Source organism: Thamnophis elegans, chromosome 2 (assembly GCF_009769535.1).
Source record: "Thamnophis elegans isolate rThaEle1 chromosome 2, rThaEle1.pri, whole genome shotgun sequence".
NCBI classification, from domain to species: domain Eukaryota; kingdom Metazoa; phylum Chordata; class Lepidosauria; order Squamata; family Colubridae; genus Thamnophis; species Thamnophis elegans.
This window is the reverse complement of record NC_045542.1, coordinates 86361677-86380138: the sequence shown is the minus strand read 5'-3', so window position 1 is coordinate 86380138 and position 18462 is coordinate 86361677. Positions and strand designations below refer to the sequence as shown.

Genomic DNA, 18462 nt, shown 5'->3' with positions numbered 1-18462 from the left:
AACCACTCACAGGTATTAACTGATGTAGAATGCAGTCGTGCACATTTTTCTTTTAGAAAGAATAATGTTCAGTTTAGTAGCAATGCCCATGTTGCAGTTTTTAAATTTTGTTCCAACAGTCTCTTTAATATCTTTTCCATTTCATCACCTGGACACAAATGAGAAGATGAACTTATTGTGAAGGATTTCTCCAATCAGTGATTAATGAAAGGCATCAGGCAAGTGTCACCCACCTAAATTGGAACAACCATATCATGATGTGTGATTCAAATAAGTACACAATAGCTTTCAGTTAGTGATGCCTGCGGCTGTTTCTGAACATTTTTCTATTTTCTTCTGCTTTTGCTTTTTTCGTTCCTTTTTACTTCCTATAAAGCAAATTGTATCCTGAACTCAAGTACTATAACTGAAAAGTTCCTCATATCCACTTAATTTTAGTTTCAAGTGCTTTTTGTACAAGAAGAGTTAACCTGATAATGAACCTTTTACTTACATGTTTTCTTCTTCATCACAACACAGTTGTGTCATTTTAAATGCAAAGAAATGCCCTTTTATTTGTAGCACCAAAATTTTGGCAGTTTATGGAAAAATCTAGAAAAAAAATAATCTAGTGCTAAGGAACAAAATATTGAAGCACTTTAAGAAAATCCATACAGTGCATGAAACCTAGCCAGTAATTATTGAAAGTCTTATTACATGTCTAATACACAATTAGTCACGAGTGGATTATGAATTTCTTTTGTGGGCAATATTACATTCTACTTTATTATATCATCATATATACACATATGTATATGGGAATGTGTGCTAGTTATTACTTATTTGGATTTATGGATTACATTTTATTTTATTTATTGAGTTATTGAGATGTATTCTGTGTTTTTGGGGTAGGGCTGCATCACTGCTCATTCAATTTCATTGTACACATGTTGTGCTTTGACAATAAAGGTTTCATTTGATTTATATGTATTTTTCAAATCTATTGTATTTTTAAAATTTGTATTTTGTTCCACTTGTAGGATCTTCTGCTTTAGCTAGACTAGAAGACCTCCAAAGTCCTTTCCAATCCTGTTATTCTGTTATTTGAGGGGGGAAAACATTTTCTAATGATGTATGCAAGTATGCACAGTGCCCTCTACTGGTTGAAAAGAATAACTGCACCATTTCTGCTAGCATTTCCCTTTTCAAGATAAAGGAAAACCTTTTACACAACATATTGTGTACAGGTAAACTTCAACTTACATTCTTTTAGCTACAATGGCACGGAACAAAAACTAACTTATGAACATTTTTCACACTTACAACCATTGCAACATCCCTATGGTCAAGTGATCAAAATTCAGACACTTGGCAGCTGACTCATATTTATAACGGTTGCAGTGTCCTAGAGTCATGTGATCATTTTGCGATCTTCTGACAAGCAAAGTCAATGGGGAAGCCAGATTCCCTTAACAACTGTGCTACTAACATAGCAACTATGATTGTCACTTAACAACTATGACAAGAAATATCGTAAAATGGGACAAAATTCACTTAACTGTCTCACTTAGCAACCAAAATTTTGGGCTCAATTGTGGTCGTAAGTTGAGGACTATTATATTCATTTTGAAACACATATTGTTACTTTATATATATGTAATATCCAATTCACATTTAGTATTGACTCTTTTTTAATCCTATATACCACTTAGACTTATATACCGCTTCACGGTGCTTTTACAGCCCTCTCTAAGCGGTTTACAGAGTCAGCATATTTCCCCCAACCATCTGGGTCCTCATTTTCCCAACCTTAGAAGGATGGAAGGCTGAGTCAACCTTGAGCCGGTGAGATTTGAACTGCTGTATTGCAGCTAGTAGCCTGCAGTACTGCACTCTAACCACTGCACCACCTTGGCTCTATATATCCTGTATCTTTCATTTTGATGTAATTAGCGAGTTCATTTAGATTCCGCACATTCCCAATCTGCAAGCTGGCCCACAGTGGGTACCAACAAAATAAGTTACATAATTAAAAAGGAAAAAAAATAACATAGTTTTATGATGTTTATTATTCTATCTAAAACTATAAGCAAGCACAACAATAAAGTCAAGACAATACAAGGCATCATTCTTAAAACATAATAAAGAGCCCAACTGGTCTCTATGCCCCCTTAATATGTTAATAGCATAAAGAAGGTGAAGTGTGTGTTTGACCATGCACAAAAAGTGTTACATGAATAATCTTCCTTCTGAGAACTTTAGAGGCTGGGGAAACTATCAGAATTGGCAGAAGCCCAGTACTATCTTCTTTAATTGCATAGAACCTATATTCATGATTAATACATGAGCCGGAGGGGTATGTCTCACTTCTAAACATAACATGCTCCATCCATGCTTTCATCTCCTTAATTGGAATATCTACACCTTTCATCTCTTTTCAGGCATAATAAAAGTTTGTTCTTTACAACTCCAAGTCCCCTCAGGACTCTATTCAAAACCTCCTTCATTAGGTTCCAATCGGCTAATACTTCCAGTACAGGACATTTCTTTACCTTAAATGGGGTTTTTTTTTAGCCCCTCATTTGCTTGGCCTTTGTTCTGATGATGCTGGTACTTGCTCCTCCAAGTCTATCAATAAATAAATAGACTCTTAATGGACTTTATTTTTTGTTACAAGTTACTATAAATGAAATCCTGAAAGTATCCATGGATCCACATTTAAAGTTTTTATTTCTTGAATATTATTATTTCCTGCATTCTCTCTCAATAACAGGAGCTGCTGCTGCTGCTGCATATGTGGAAAGATGCAATCGTGGCCACATAAAAGCGCCTGAAGGTCTTACCAGATTAGAAACATTCATATTTAAACAGATTGATCAGCATTGTTTATACATATATTTCAACTAGATTGGTATAAAAATGGATTTCTAAACTATGTATAATTTAATAGTGAGACGACTTTAGGATATGGTCATTTGTTGCAATGATTTTGCAAATGTTACATCGGCTAAATAGGTCAGGGCCATTTATTTATTCTGTTTCTGAATTCCTATTGCTGATCCCAAAAACACTGATGCTGTGGTGGGAAGAAACCCTAGTGGGGAATGTAATCATATCATAGTAAAAGGGGATGAAACAAACTGCTTTTACAAAACATCACTGCCACTAAACATGGCTCTTATGAACCAATCCTAATGTCCTGACAGTTTGATAACTGTTCAAGAGGTCCAATTCTGAAAAGAGAACTCAGAGCCAAGAAGGGCTGGAACCAGTTAAGAGCCTGAGAAGCAGAATCCTCTGGAAAACAGCCTAGATTGTTCAGGAAATAAAAGACTGTGCAGCAGAGGGAAAATGTGTACATGTGCTTTGCCTTTCAGATTTCAACCTTTTCCCCAGTGATGTACTGTAGCTTCTACCATCTTGATGGCCGCTCCCTCCTCTGCCAGGGCATGTATTGGCAGGTGGCCGTAGAGGGCCAGGGAGGTGGCCATCAAGGAAGACCCAGCAGGCGTCATTGCAGGGGATTCACCTGTGGTCCCATAAGCGTGACCTAGCACCAGCGCCCACCTCACCGCTAGCTGCAATCCATCCCCCTGCTGGCCCACGGAGCATCCACTGCCACTTATGAGCCAAGAGAGGGCAAGTGGCGGAGGGGGTGCCAGGTGGGAGAGAGGCAGTTGAAGGAGGAGAGAGCAGTGCTGCCCAGCAAGGCTGCGGTGCTTAAAAATCAGTGAATGGAGAGACAGAGAGAGATAGGGGGAAGGAGGGAAGGAAGGAAGGAAGGAAGGAAGGAAATGAGGGAGGGGGAGGGAGGAAGATGGAAATGAGGGAGGGAGGGAGGAAGATGGGAATGGGAGGGAAGGAAGGAGGGAGGAAGGAAGATGGGAATGACAAGAGGGAGGGACAAAGATGGGAACGAGGGAGGAAAGAACATGGGAATGAGAGGAAGGACGGGAGGGAGAGAGGGAGGGAGGAAGGAAGATGGGAATGAAAAGAGGAATGGAGGAAAGAAGCTGGGAATGAATGAATGAATGAGAGAGGGAGAAAGAGAATGAGAGGGAAGGAGGAAGGAAGACGGGAAAGGAAGGAAGGAGATGTGCAGCCGAGACCGCCGCCGAGCGACCGACTGAGCGAACCGAAGCGGCGGAGGAGGAGGAGGGGATGTGACGAGCTCTGCGCGCTGTGCATTGTGGGAAGCGCTTGCACGTTTGCCCGAGTCGTTCCAGTTCACGCGCGACGGAGCTCAGAGGGGAGCGGGAGACGCCGGGGGGAGGGGACATATTGCTGCTGCCGCCGCCGCCGCCGACCCCGCTGCGCCGTAAGTGATCCACGCCGCGTCTCTTCCCCGGAGCCTCCAGGACGCGAAGGCTGCCCGGCGGCGGGGCTTGTCCTTTGTATGCTCGCCGCTCTTCTCTCGGTCGCCTGGGAAGGTGGGGTTGGGAACGGCTGGCTCTCCGCTCTCTTTCTCTTGCCTTTTGCAGCCCCGGAGGCGGCTCTTTTGCAGGCGGCAGCACCTGCCCGGGAGCCGCCGTCAAGTTTAGCTCTTGGGCGACCTTTGGGAGAGCCCAGCCGCGACTTTTTTTGGCAGCTGGGCTCTCAGTAGGGGTGGGGGGGTGGGGCACAGGAGCCTGAGGACGGGATCGACAGGGTTAAGGGAGAGCTGGAAGGCTTCCCCGCTGTGCCCTTAAAAGAGAACCAGGAAATAAACTCTCTCTTCCCTCGTAAGATCGGTGCATCTGTTCTCTTTTTGACTTCAGCTCGAGCAGGGTCGGATGGGGAAGCGATCCACAAATCCCGTGGGAAACAGCTCCGTTGCACCATAATATTAAACAATTAAAAGCAATGGCTTGGCTTGGCTTGCTGCGGTTACGTTTCTCATCCCTCCCTTCGACCGTCCTTTACTTTCCTTTTTCATCTCACCTCGGGTCATTGGACACGAACAGGGGTTGCAAATGGAAATGCTCGGGGGGGGGGGAAGGGAGTTCCCTGGGGGTCATTCATGTTCCCTGTTTCAGGGCAAAGGATGCTCCTGCCCCAAAATTTTTCGCTCAAAAGTAGATTTTTAACCCGCATTATCAAAGGGATGGATGAAATAAAGTGGAAAGAAATGTCAGGAAAGGGGGGGGGGAAATAACCCCGAAAAACCTCTAGAGGGTATTTTAGAAATCTGAACCAAAGCTGTGATGCTGAAGCTGCAACATTTACCCTGTCTTCTGGAGAGGGCAGCTATAATAAAATGAATAATAAATGTGTTAGAAGAACTGTTTCTTGACTTGTGATATTCAGTTTATGAAAACGCTGTAGAAGGAAGTAAATAGTGGGAATAAAAATTAAGTCTCAAAGCTACTCGTAGCCCATCCAAAAGAATAAAGTCAAAATTGAGGTAGTTCTGCTTGTTTATATTAATAAAATACGGTTTGAATCTGTTCAAAGTATGAAATACATTTCTTACTGATTTGGATTTTTCTCTGAACGTGCATGAAATTTTAAACTTACTTCCTGGCAAATGTATGTTGTCATTTTCAGTTTTGGGGACCAAATTGTACCTGACTTAATTCATAACTCCATAGGTAGATTTTTGCAGTGTCAAGTTGTATCAGTTTTTCACGATCTGAGAGTTTGTTCACCTCACTAGAGTATTAATATTCATGCCTTACATCTATTGGGAGAATGTCACTTAGCAACAGGTGTATGGGGACTACTCTAGTTTCTTAGTGTTTGAAAAGAACAACAAGCCCCAAAGTCATTCATTTTGTCAACAACAAGCCCCAAAGTCATTCATTCTTTCAATCAGGCAAGAATTACCTGGGTAGGTGAAGAGAAATCTTTAGTAGGACTCTATATACTTTAGATTTGATTTCAAAATAGCCATTTGGAGCATGCAGCGGAATAAATATGGCATCTGTGTGCAACTTTCTGAAGCAGCCGCATTTTCTTCTGGTATTGCGTGGCTGTTTTCTGTAACTGCTGTATGAACCCTGAAAAGATGTGACTGCTTTAAAGAGTTGTAATAGGTATTACATTCATGCATCCCCATAATCCAGAGCAGTTTTTTTGAAATCATATCCAAAACATGGCATAACCCTAATATTTAAGACAGTCACAAACCAGAATAGTAGTTACTGATGTCTGATAATACATTAATTTCTAAGAAATTCTGTTATGGATTTGCACTATGTTTTATTCTTGACACATATTCATCCATTTTCTTATTTAACTAAATCTTTCTTTAGATTTAACTAAAACTATACTTGACTTTCTCTCTCTAACCCGATTCTACAAATAGAAAATGTGCAGTAATGCCTATACTTTGTGTATAATTAAAATTTTTAATTATGTATTGATTATTATCAACTACCATATATATTTCAACTGTTTCTACTGTAGCTTTACACTTATGTAATTGAGAACAGAATCTGAACAACTTGGTTCAAGTGACAGTGACAGATTTGGAGTTTTCATCTGAATGCGGTCTGTACATAGTCTTTGATTAGGGAATATACCAGCAGTTGTAGAGTTATTGGAATTTAAGACATACGGCTTGGAATTCTGCCAGTTGCATTAGTAGACTCTACAAGAAGATAATTGGAAATAAAAGGGGTATACTATTTAAGAATTGAAAAAGAATGTGCATGAAAGCACCATCACAGAATATCAAAATGATTTAATAAAAACTACTTTACAAACTTGAGGAGGATGAATGGATATAGAATAACTGTCATAGTGCTAAGCTTTTTCCTGCATTCTATGTATTTATGTTGTCTCATGCTGAGAGTATATGTAAGCAAAATCTCACACTAAAGTGCATACATAAGTAAGCAAGTAGCCAACATATATCTTCAGCTAGAACAGTTTTATGACACAGTTACAGAGAAATACAAAAACATTGCAGAATGAGGAAGTACATAGCATATATATTTCAACCATAAATATTGCAACCATATCAACATTTTTTTTCACTTTGCCTTCCTGATTATACTTAGTTATGTTTATTAGCATATGTTTTCCCTTCAGCAGAGAGCAATAAAATGGAAAGCCCCAGTTCCACTTGTCTGTGTTGTAAGCCAAACCTTTGTTATTCTACCAAATATGCTTTCCAACCTCCATATGTGTATGTCATTAATGCTTCGTTAATAGCTTCAGAAAGGCAGATTTATACTAAGTTTGTGAGACTATAAATACTTTACACATTCATTTTTTTTAAAAGTTTGCCTAAGAGCTTTATGTACACTAACAATCAATGGCTAGGTTGAGTATCAAGTGTAAGGCGCTTCAACTGTGGTTTATTGATTTTAAGGGAAATTAAGATGAGAATACTTAAACAGATTTGTTTTTGGTTCATTTTTTTCAACAAAGAGAATTTATGTTCCATTAAGAAACTTTGAAGAACAGGAATTAAAGTTGAGGTTGATAGAGCCATGGATAGAGAATGTTTCTTTTGAATGTATTTAAATCTCAGTGTATTCTAGGATACTGAAGAAATGTTGATAGTCTGGCTGAAATAGCAATAGCACTTAGACTTATATACCACTTCACAGTGCTTTTACAGCCCTCTCTATGCAGTTTACAGAGTCAGCATATGGCTTCCAACAATCTGGGTCCAATGTTACATATTACCTTTCAGAAATCTGCAGAAGTGGTGAGTACCAGATAAATGGAAAAGTATAAAGTTCCCTGTCTTCAAAATCAGGAAAAAGGGAGAACTATGATGTGGTGTGTTGCTTATAGGCACATACACACTTTTCTTTCAATTCTTAAATGGTGTGCCGCTTTCATTTCCAATTGTCTTTTAAAATGTAATGCTACTGGTAGAATGCCAAACTGTGTGTTACACATTGAAGAAAACATGTGAGAAGAAGTAAGGAAAAATAAAAGATAACTTGGTTCTGGAAAAGGGGAAAGTGTGAGAAAGGAACTCAAAAGAATCCTACTTTGATTCTGTTCGGTATAAGATAATATAAATATAAATTTATATTATCTTATACCGAACATATAAATGCATATAAATCTAATAAACCAACCAAACCAACCAAGATGGGGAAGAGAGAAACTGCCAAAGTCTCAAGATTCAATACAATTCCTCTAATCCTTGCACTGTTTCATGACTTGGTGTGTGTGTGTGTGTGTATTAGAAGACAAGTAAATTGGGTTATTTTGATGGGTTAGAGAAATGGGCTGAAATTGCAAAATATTTAACAGAGACTTATGCTTAGCAGTTTACATTTAAAAAAATCAAATTCTCAGATGAAAGTTACTCAGCTTGGAAATAATACTTAGGAAAGATTTCTTGGAATATGTAGTGCAGCTGAATGCTTGCTGAATATGAGTCAGCAATATAATGTGGCTGCATGAAAGCAAATGCAATGTGGGTGGCATCAAGAGAACGCTTGATCAGATCTTAGCTTGAATATTGATTGAATATTGACAATCTCCAATTGCTTGGAGAAGTTGTGGGATCCCCGTCATTACATAAGTTCAAGAAGAAACTTAATGCCTGTATGGTAGGGATGCTTTAATTAAGATTCTTCCTGCACTAAACAAAGGATTGAACCTAAGGGACCCTGGACTTTTTTCAATTGACCTGAATCACTGATTTCACACAAAACCCTAAGCTAAATCCAAACCTTATTGTGAAGTGCAATCTGTGAAGCAAGTCTCCACCAAACTAGGAAACTTTAAAAAGAAAATAGAGAATTTATGAAAAATATGCCTGTGCTTGGTTATCATCACTGATGTATTTTATATATCTTCTTGTCTGTGACTTGGGACTGAGAGCCTGCTATTGTACTCAGTTTGTGACCTTCAACTTGATGTCTAGTTGGTCACCAAGATTCCTAATAAGATAAGTCTTTTGTTTGGTTCAGCAAGGGTAACCTATGTTCTTAAAACTTGTTACTTGATTTTCTCAAGGACACATAAAAAGAAATCAGCAGTGGTGATTACTTTTTGTCTGCATTTAAACAGTTCAGGGAATAAAATGGAGACTTTCATGTGTGGGTAGTTCCAGAGAGATGTGCATCTTCTTTTAAAATTGCCAATTTATGATGGTCAGACAAAGTTTTCCTGTGTCATAGTAATTAGTTGGGGCCAAATATACTGATTCTATAAATAATTTGAACATTCAGGGTTTATACGGCTTGAAAGTTGCTTTGATCTCACTGCCTTAAATATACAATATAGACAAATGATTCTGCATAGATGTGGAAGTAGAACTTTCTTGAACAGTCTCCGTAGTAGAAAGCTGAGCGTATATCTGTCAAAATATTTCAAGTTCCACAATTCTTGAGGAGAATGGCAGTTTCTACCATAGTCTCTGTTGCAAGCACTGTGTCTTAAGAGCTGAATAAAGAGGAAGAAATGGTAGTGAATGGTATGTACATTTTTAAAACACAGCTCCACTTTACATTGAGTAACTTTCTTGATGCTATTACAAAACTATAATGCAGTGTTAAACTGGAATTCTAACTTACCTGTCAATAAGAGTGCAGGAGACAGCATTGCACCATGGAGAAAAAAACAGGAAATTCTGAACAGCAGAACTTGATTGGCAGTAGTGTATTGTAAAAGGAACATAGTTTAGCTGAATAAAACAACACAGAAATCAATGTAGTATCATAGATAGGTACACTGTGCTACACAGTGGAAGCTTGAATCTAAATCTTAACTCTTAAGTTTGCAGAAATATTTTCTTTCCATAGTCAACTTCACATGGTTCTTGTGAAGATATCATGCGGTAGTTACATTCCCTTCATTTCACACTATTAATATGGAAAACCAGATAAATGAATAAAATGACTTATGGGCTACGTTGAAACGGTAGCCATATGAATTCACACACTGCTGGCTGTTCAAGAAGATGCAAATGTAGTTCTAGTTCGACTTGGCTTTTATCCAGTCTTCTTGTTGTTAGTTGTGAAGTCATGTCTGACCCATCGTGACCCCATGGACAACATTCCTCCAGGCCTTCCAGGCCTCTACCATCCTCTGGAGTCCATTCAAGATCACGCCTACTGCTTCAGTGTTCCATCCAGCCACCTCATTCTCTGTCGTCCCCTTCTTCTTTTGCCCTTAATCTTTCCCAGCATTAGGCTCTTCTCCAGTGAGTCCTTCCTTCTCATTGGCGTGCAGGAGGCAACAAGTGTAGTCACCTCATTGCTGTTGCTGTGGTCTTATTTTCAGGGAAACAGGGTATCTGTAACTTTAACATTGTTTTAAATGGTGTAGATTGAAATTTCATTGCAAAATATGAAAAATATCCATTACTACCAATATTATTTTACTTAGCGGCGAATGATTTTATAATACTCAATTTCCAGATTGACTGAAGCCTCTATTGTTTCAAAAGACTGGTTGAAGAGCCAGAATTAACAAGATGCTTTGTTAGTTACATGCCAGTTTTCATTTTTATTTTAATTCCAAAATGAAAAGAATAATGGGATGGGGTGAAGTTTCTTATCTTTTTTGACAATGTTTCCTTAAGTTTCTGAACAATTATTGTTGCTGTGACAAGCTAGTATATTCAATTAGGACTGTCATTATAACCTCAGTTGAAATAGTACCTTTGTTCTGAAATATAGACAAATTTCCATATATAGAATAATTAAAAGTTTAACTACAATCTGTCTGACATTTCAGCCTTGTATGAAAACATTCATAGAAATGGTTAAATATTGGATCAGTCTGAAGAAACTATTTTATTTGGAGATGCCTGCACTTGTGTTTTGATAGATCTTGGTTGCAAATACACAAAACACATAGTGAGTGAAATTGAACCAAGAGGGGACAAAAAAGAATGGAGAGCAAGCAAATCAAAAATTCAAAATAGAGATACCATTATTTAATAATAGGGAAAATAAAAGGAAGAGTGAGAAGAACTACTGTGAAATAATTTCATTTGATGTCAGTTTTGCCTGAGAAAGGGGTTTTCTTAAGGCCAGTAAATGCCAATATGTTTTCCTTTGGTTTATAAAATTTTGTTTATGGAACTGTCTACCTCCACACCGGTAAAGGAAAAAAGCCACAACACGAAATCAAAAAGTCTTTGGAAAGATTTTTTTTTTAAACCACTAAGTTCCCAGCAGAGTCACAGTTTCTGAGCTTGTAAACTACACCTCCCCGTGGAGCTTTTTAGCATTTTATGGTAATGCCTATACTCTTAGAAAAATGCAAGGTAAAAATTACAGGCACTCTGCAGAATTATCCATAAAAAGGTTGTGCGTGGTAGTAAATTAACTTGCAGGTTTTGGCCATCTTTCATGGGTGTCAAGTGCAATTACGTTTGTGGAAAGTAGTTGTCAAACTGAAGTTTATGAAACTCCATCTGGGGAATGGCATAAAAGTCTGGTTGGTAAGGAGATGAATTCCACCATTCCACATTCCAGGAATTTAATTGCAACCCTTTATCCTTTCCAAAAAGATAAAAGAACTATATATTGTATATGCAAGTGTTGTTTACAGGGCTTAGTAGGAAGTAGGCCTTGCTAGCCTTGGAATTTGCTTTAAAGGTCAGTCCAAAAACTTAAAAGATATATTGAAGACTAGTGTACTTTCATGTGAAAAGTGCCTGTAGCAAACTTTATCCAAGTGGGACTAACCAAAACCATACTATATAGCCTATCTTTCTCCCTCCCTCCCTCCCTCCCTCCCTCCCTCTGTATCTCTTGCAACAAATGGTAGATGAAGTTTCCATGTCTTTATAAAAACAGGAAGCAAAATTACCCAGTTCTAGAAACAAATAATAGGTGGAAAAATAGGCTAGGGAAAATTAGTGTTTTTGTATCAACAGGTTTGTCTGATCTGGAAATTAGTTGGAAATGTTATTGGCACATTGTCCAAACCCCAGGCAACTTTTATGCATTTGATGCACATATGTACACATATATATATATATATATATGTTTGTCTTGAGAATTTTGAATTACATTTTACTTTTGCTTTAGAGATTTTACCAGGCATTTTTATCTCTCTTCTATTATATCTTCTTTGTCACATAAGCTAAAAAATCTACTACCCAAAAAGATGCATCGTGCAGTGAAATATTGGAAGCTGATTTTGCTTGCATACTAACAATGCTTAATTCCATTACCATTGTTGAAATACACTAAATATCCTATATTTGTAATAATATGGCAATTGAAATTGCACAGTGCACTTAGAAGTCATAGACCTTATTTAGCTGTTAATATTTTGTAATATTCAGGTTTTATTTATTATTTGGAATAAATATTATGGAACCTATAGGTAGTCTTACTTTCTTCTTTATTTTTAGTGTGCTGATCCAGACCCCTTTGAAAAAAAATGTCCAGCAGGGGTGGAAAGAAAAAGTCAACCAAAACATCTCGCTCAGCAAAGGCTGGGGTCATATTCCCTGTTGGGCGAATGCTTCGTTATATTAAGAAAGGTCATCCAAAATACAGAATTGGGGTCGGTGCTCCAGTATATATGGCAGCAGTACTTGAATACTTGACTGGTAAGTTCATTTTAATAAGACAATAGTGAGAAAGCAATAAAAATATAAAATAATCATAAAAGGAATTCATGAACAAAGTGAGGAGGAGGTTTGGTATAGAAACATTATTCACACAGTCCAGTTTGTTAAATTTTAATCCAGATTTCTTTTTTCTAATTCTTGGAAGTACCATAACATTTGAGCAGTTGTAAATGTTTTTTTTTTAAATTGAATTTACAATAGATTTTTCTGAAGATTTTGTAGCTTTTGAATAATTGCTTGTAAGTACCCATGCTCCCATACTCTATATAAGCTTATAATAAGAATCAAGGTCAGAGTGTAACAGTGATGTTTAATGCGTATAAAGTTTCTGCTCATAATTTGATTTTACAAAAGAAAACGTCCACAAATAGAAATTTAAGTCAACTTTTAAAATAGAAGCAACTATGGTAATATTTTTTTTGAAAAACAACCTTTTAAAAAGGTACACTTTAAACAATGAAAACATTGTTGTAAAATATCTTTAATGAAATTTTGTTAATTTCACTTGAGCTACATTTTTGTGAGGTGTAGGTAGGTGGGATTAACAGGATTCAGCTTCTTTGTAAGCTTTTAAAAGTTAAACATACAACTTTTAAGAAAACTGACATGTTTATTTTTAAAAAGTTATAATACTGAGCTGCTTTTAAATATTAAGTAGATTAATAATAAATAATATAAAGGTAAAGGTAAAGTATTTCTACTGTTCAATTTATGTGCCCTTGATTACATGGATGCATCCATATTATTTCTTGATAAAATATGCAAATTATTCCCTTTGGGTTGGTTTTCTCCCCAACCTTTTCAGACCTGACATCTAAATCTTTCATCCAGTTACTAATCAGGTTTGACCCTGCTTAACTTTTCAAGAACCACCATGGTCATCAGAAATTGCCACTTGTTAAAGCTGCCAGGTCTTCTATTAGTCTCTAAATATGTCATTTGAGATCAAAATAGTGTATTCTTGAGTTAGTATATTATTGTGATCTAAATTTCTATCATTTTGCATTTTTCTGAAGAGTAAAAGGAGTACATCAGACATGAAATCTAAATCAAAATATTCAAAATTGCATGCCCTTTTAAAAATAATCTTCACCGTGTGTCTTATTTAAAAGAACAACTTGCAACAACATGCATTGCTAGAAATGTTTAGGAGCAACACATGCCTCCAATTATGTAACTGTTCTCCTCACTTCTGTCAGCTGAAGTATCTTGAGCAGAGAAACAAAATGAAGCATGAAGATCAAATTGGGAGGGGGGGGGTTGGCAAGGATGGGGTAGTGGTGGTGTAGAAGAATCCGGCAACTTGGGAATTTGTAAACAAGGTCTGCAATCACTAAGGAAGGTATTATAGAAAGAACTAAGAAGAAGGTATTGTCTACTTCTAATTAGTTCCATTATGAGGAACTGTGATTACTCTGTGCTTGTATTCATGCACATGTTTTCTTTTAATTGCCTGCATGGTTTTTCTGTTTGACTAATTTTTTAAAGAAGCAAAGTTCAGAAAAAGACATTTTCATTTGACTCATTACACTGATGGCTGTGCCCATTTAAAATGCATTATGATCAAAAGTGAAGATGTTTATTTGCAGTGGGAATGTGTCATTTGCTTTTATGAAACAAACAAACAAGAAGTACTTCGTTTCATGGTCCTTTGAAATGTCAGTCTAGAGCACTGTGTTTTCAACTTAAATAAATTTAAGTTACATGGACTTCAATTCCCAGAATTAATGCCCACCTGAATGTTGGCTGGGGAATTCTGGGAGTTGAAGTCCACACATCTTAAAGTTGTCAAGGTTGAGAAACTAGTCTAAATGATCAAGTAAAATCCATCCATTGTACAGCTTATGTTCCCTGTAAATAAGCAATATTACCTAGCAGTAAGCAAGCAAGCATTGTCTGTGGCAGCATGTGTTCTCTGAAACAGCATCTCCTCGAAGGTTTACAGGACAAACACACACACCTCCATCCCCAGCAGACATTAAAAACATGGCTTTTTCTCCAGGCCTTTGGATTGGATGATAGAGGAGGGATGTTCATTTTTTATCTCCACTGGGGAAAACAATTGGTTGTTACTTGCTCAAGATCAGGGGTGTGAAACTCACATCATCACAGTGGTGTCACATGACGTATTGGGACTTTTTCCCCCTTCGCTAAACCAGGTGTGGCCGGGCCGGCACATGGTGCATCTGGCCTGCTGGCCGGGAGTTGACAGCCCTGCTCTTGATGATATCTTTTGAATTCTTAAGGGTAGTCCTCAACTTATGGACCACAGTTGGTACCAGAATTTTGGTTGCGGTTGTAAAGCAAAACATCAGGTGACAGGATGACTTAGCCGCTGCAATCTAGGGAATTCCCACTGCAGTCATTAAGCGAGAGTTACTGGTCTTTAGTCAAGAACCATCCCAATATGTTACAGTATTGTAACTTCTCCTTGGAATTGTTGATTTTGAGGTTTTGTTCTTGTGTGTTATGGCATCACCAAAATCCTCAAGAAGCTTCAAATAGCCTTAGTAAGTAAAAATCAGATTTCTGTTGAATCATAATTCATTAATAGGATGGAGACCTATGCTAAGTCATTGAATGCTTGAAGAATAAAGCACTCTCCTGCCAGTTTGTTTTACTTGTCATTTAAGTCCTTATTATGTTGGTTGTCAGAAGTCATTATCTTGAACTCACTTAACCCACAATGTTACTTTTTTCCTTCTCTGGAAAAATTGAAGTAATTTAAAAACATTGGGGTAATTGTATCCGAGTCATAAAACATAATTTTTAAAGGATGTTTGTTGCAATCTCTGTGATGTGTAAAACTAATTTGATTTGATGAATAACATTTAAAGGTTTTGAATATTACTTAAAATGCATCGTAAGAGGAAATAAAAAGTTTTCAGTGAAAAAAATGACAGTATCCTTTTGAATACGTGTCATTCCTGCATATGTTGTGTGTATGGTTTCTGTTTGTGTTATGCATGTCGGAGTTAAATGGATCAACTAATACCGAAAACAAAATATACTTACTTGAAACATTCTCAGATTGGTACAGCCGACGAATCCCTTCATAAGCAGCAAGGATATTTTTCTGATATCAAAAGTCTACAGTGGGTTCCATGTTATATTTAACAGGGAATGTTGTTAAAGGGCTGAAATCTCTGAGCTCAGAATTGCTAACCCCCATCCAGAAGGCTTTCCACCGTAGTCAGTTGATCTGCCTGTTTTGAAGGAAATCACATAAATCAAGCAGGGACCAGAGAGCAGAACAAGCAGAGAAATTAGGAGGAAATTACAAAAGGTGATGAAGTGAAATTGGGATGAGGAAATGCAGGGCCTCTAGGCAAGGATTGCCATTGTGAAACTGTTGGCTCTCTATGCTGTTCTCTAATGTGGCAAGAACAAGCAAAATATCTTTATAGTTAAAATGTTTGAAGTTGATTTGCTGCTGTCTTTGAAAAAGGAGTCATGTACCTGGTCTTTCATTGTAGGTAGCCCTTGACTTACAGTCGTTTGTTTAGTGGATGAGAAGCAAAACATTTTCAAAGGGGAAAAACAGGAAAGCCCAGTTGCTTTTTGGAAAAGCACCCTTGGGTTGTTTAGTGACCATTCAAAGTTACAGCGGCACTGAAAACACTGATTTATAACCATTTTCCACACTTACGACTGTTGCAGCATCCCCATAATCATGCAAACAGAATTCAAATGCATGACAACGGATTCACATTTATGACAGTTGCAGAGTCCCAGGATCATGTGACCACCTTTTGCTACCTTCTGACAAGCCAAGTGAATTGGGAAGACAGATTCACTTTACAATTTTGTTACTAACTTAGCAACTGCAATGATTCACTTAATAACTGTGGTGAGAAATGGAGCAAAACTCACTCAACAACTGTCTCACTTAGCAATGGAAATTTTGGGTTCAATTGTGGTCATAAGTTGAAGACTACCTGTATTCCATTGTTGTTCCTTTGAAGTGAAAGCCAGTGAGAAAGTATGGATTAGGTGCATTTACAGCTTTAAAAATGCACAAAAACAAAGAACTTTACAGTTTGTTTTAATAATTACTTTTCTGTCTCCAGACTATGCTTTCCTTGTTCAGTTTTCAATTCTAATATTTGTTTTAATCTTTTCCCTAACTTTCATCCTGTCTTTTCAACAACTATTTATTCCATCTAAAAAGCAGTATTTTTGTGGTTGCAACATAAATGCTGATGGATGCTGCATTGAGGGTGTTTAGAAAACATAATAGCTTGCCAATGTCTCATGGTCACTTTGACATCAGGGTTAATAGACAATATAAATATTTGAGATTAGAATGTTTCTTGCTATCTAAAATAGAAACACTTTGTATTTAGTATCAGAACATCTCTGTTGTTAAACTTTAGATCCCTTCCATTATATTCATCATATTAAAAAAATACCTTGCAAAAAAGTCTTATTTATAAGACTGATTTCAATTTGATTATTTTTTTTCTGATTTGATATTTCAATGCTATGCTTAAATTTAATAACAGACCCTTGGGTCTTTTAGCAATGCATTAATATTGATTATTAAAATAAACCTTTATTTGATAACTTTTAAATATTCTATCTTTTAGTGGTATATTTCATTGTTTTTTCTTTGTTTTTGAAAAATTGACTAGGTTGTGGAACAATCTCTCTCTCTCTCTCTCTCTCTCTCTCTCTCTCTCTCTCACACACACACACACACACACACACACACACACACACCTACACACCTACACCTGCCTCATAGCCACATATTTCAATATTCTGTTTCTGCTGTTTTTTGAATTATCCTAGATCATTAAAGTAAGGAAATCACTCATAAACCCTATTTCTGTGAAATACTTTACTAGGTCCATGAGGTTAGAAATGGATAAGGTTTCCCCATATCTTCCTGTGGTGCCAGCAACCATAATTGTGCCACTGGTAACTTCTTTTCCAATTTTAATTGGGAGAAGGGAAAAAGAAAGTGAAGCTCAAAGACTAGCTTTCTTTAGTAGGCTTAGATTATTGAAAAATTCTTGCCATTGGTAGTACAAATCCACCTATTCCCAATTGTGTAATGGCAAATATGTTACTGGGAGATTTGTTAATTTCTTCAAATCATGAAATAAGCACATAATAGGAACGAATGACTGGCTAAAGTTAGGCCTCACTTTTTTTTCTACCTGTAATGTTCCCTTAAGCAAGTGTGAAAGAGGTAACCCTCTGCTACAAGGACTTGTTCAGTGTTGTATCCAAAGAAATTAGTACTTTGTAATCGTTGATGGTAATGCATACAGGGGACACACATGCAATGTGATTGGTGTCTAATTTGTGTAATTACTAGTTTATAACAAATGCCCTTGGAACTTAAGGATGTAAGCCAAGAGCAAATTTAAGAGCACAAGACCTGTCTTGAGTTGTAAACTAGTTGAGCCAAAACTCGCATACTGCTTTCACTCAAGCAACATCTGGCAGTTCTTAGTCTAATCATGTTTAGATGTGTTTAAAAGGGGGGAAAGGCATGTGTAAACTGTTAAAGAGTAACAACGAAGTGTAAACTGGTAGGCAAAGGAAACACCATTTTACAGACTAATTGAGAGAAGGAAGAAGAAAGAATGGGGACATAGGAAGCCAGTATGAACGGATGAAGATTTTGACTTCCTTCTATTGGGGTCTATAAAAAACAACTTATATTTACATTTGTTAATCAGGTTTTGGTCCTCCTTTCAACTGTTGTTGTTTTTAAAGCATCTTCTTAAAATCATAGAATCATAGGACTGAAAGGCATCTTGGAGATCTTTTAGTTCAATCACCTGCCCAAGGCAGGAATCCTTATACCATCATGGATATATGGTCATCCAATCTTTTGTGGAAAACCCCCAATAAGGGAACACTCACAACTCTAGGAGGCAAGCTATTCCATTGATTAATTGTTCGTACTGTCAGAAAATTCCTCATTTCCATGTTAAATCTAATGAGCTTCCACCCATTGCTTCTTGTCCTGCTTTTAG

At 37.2% G+C, this 18462-nt stretch overlaps 1 protein-coding gene across 4 annotated transcripts in view; it reads left to right on the top strand.

Annotated features, from left to right (window-relative positions):
* The first annotated feature begins 4183 nt into the window (after positions 1-4183).
* The window catches only part of LOC116503158 (core histone macro-H2A.1), a 35843-nt gene continuing 21564 nt past the window's right edge, over positions 4184-18462 (top strand). For 3 of the 4 annotated variants that reach the window (XM_032209372.1, XM_032209370.1, XM_032209373.1), the window contains exons 1-2: positions 4184-4297; positions 12248-12448. In XM_032209372.1, coding sequence (XP_032065263.1) covers positions 12277-12448 — 172 coding nt within the window. In that variant the 5' untranslated portion in view covers positions 4184-4297; positions 12248-12276. Of the gene's footprint in view, positions 4298-4325; positions 4410-12247; positions 12449-18462 lie in introns of those variants that run through there. The other variant, XM_032209371.1, reaches the window with a different exon arrangement.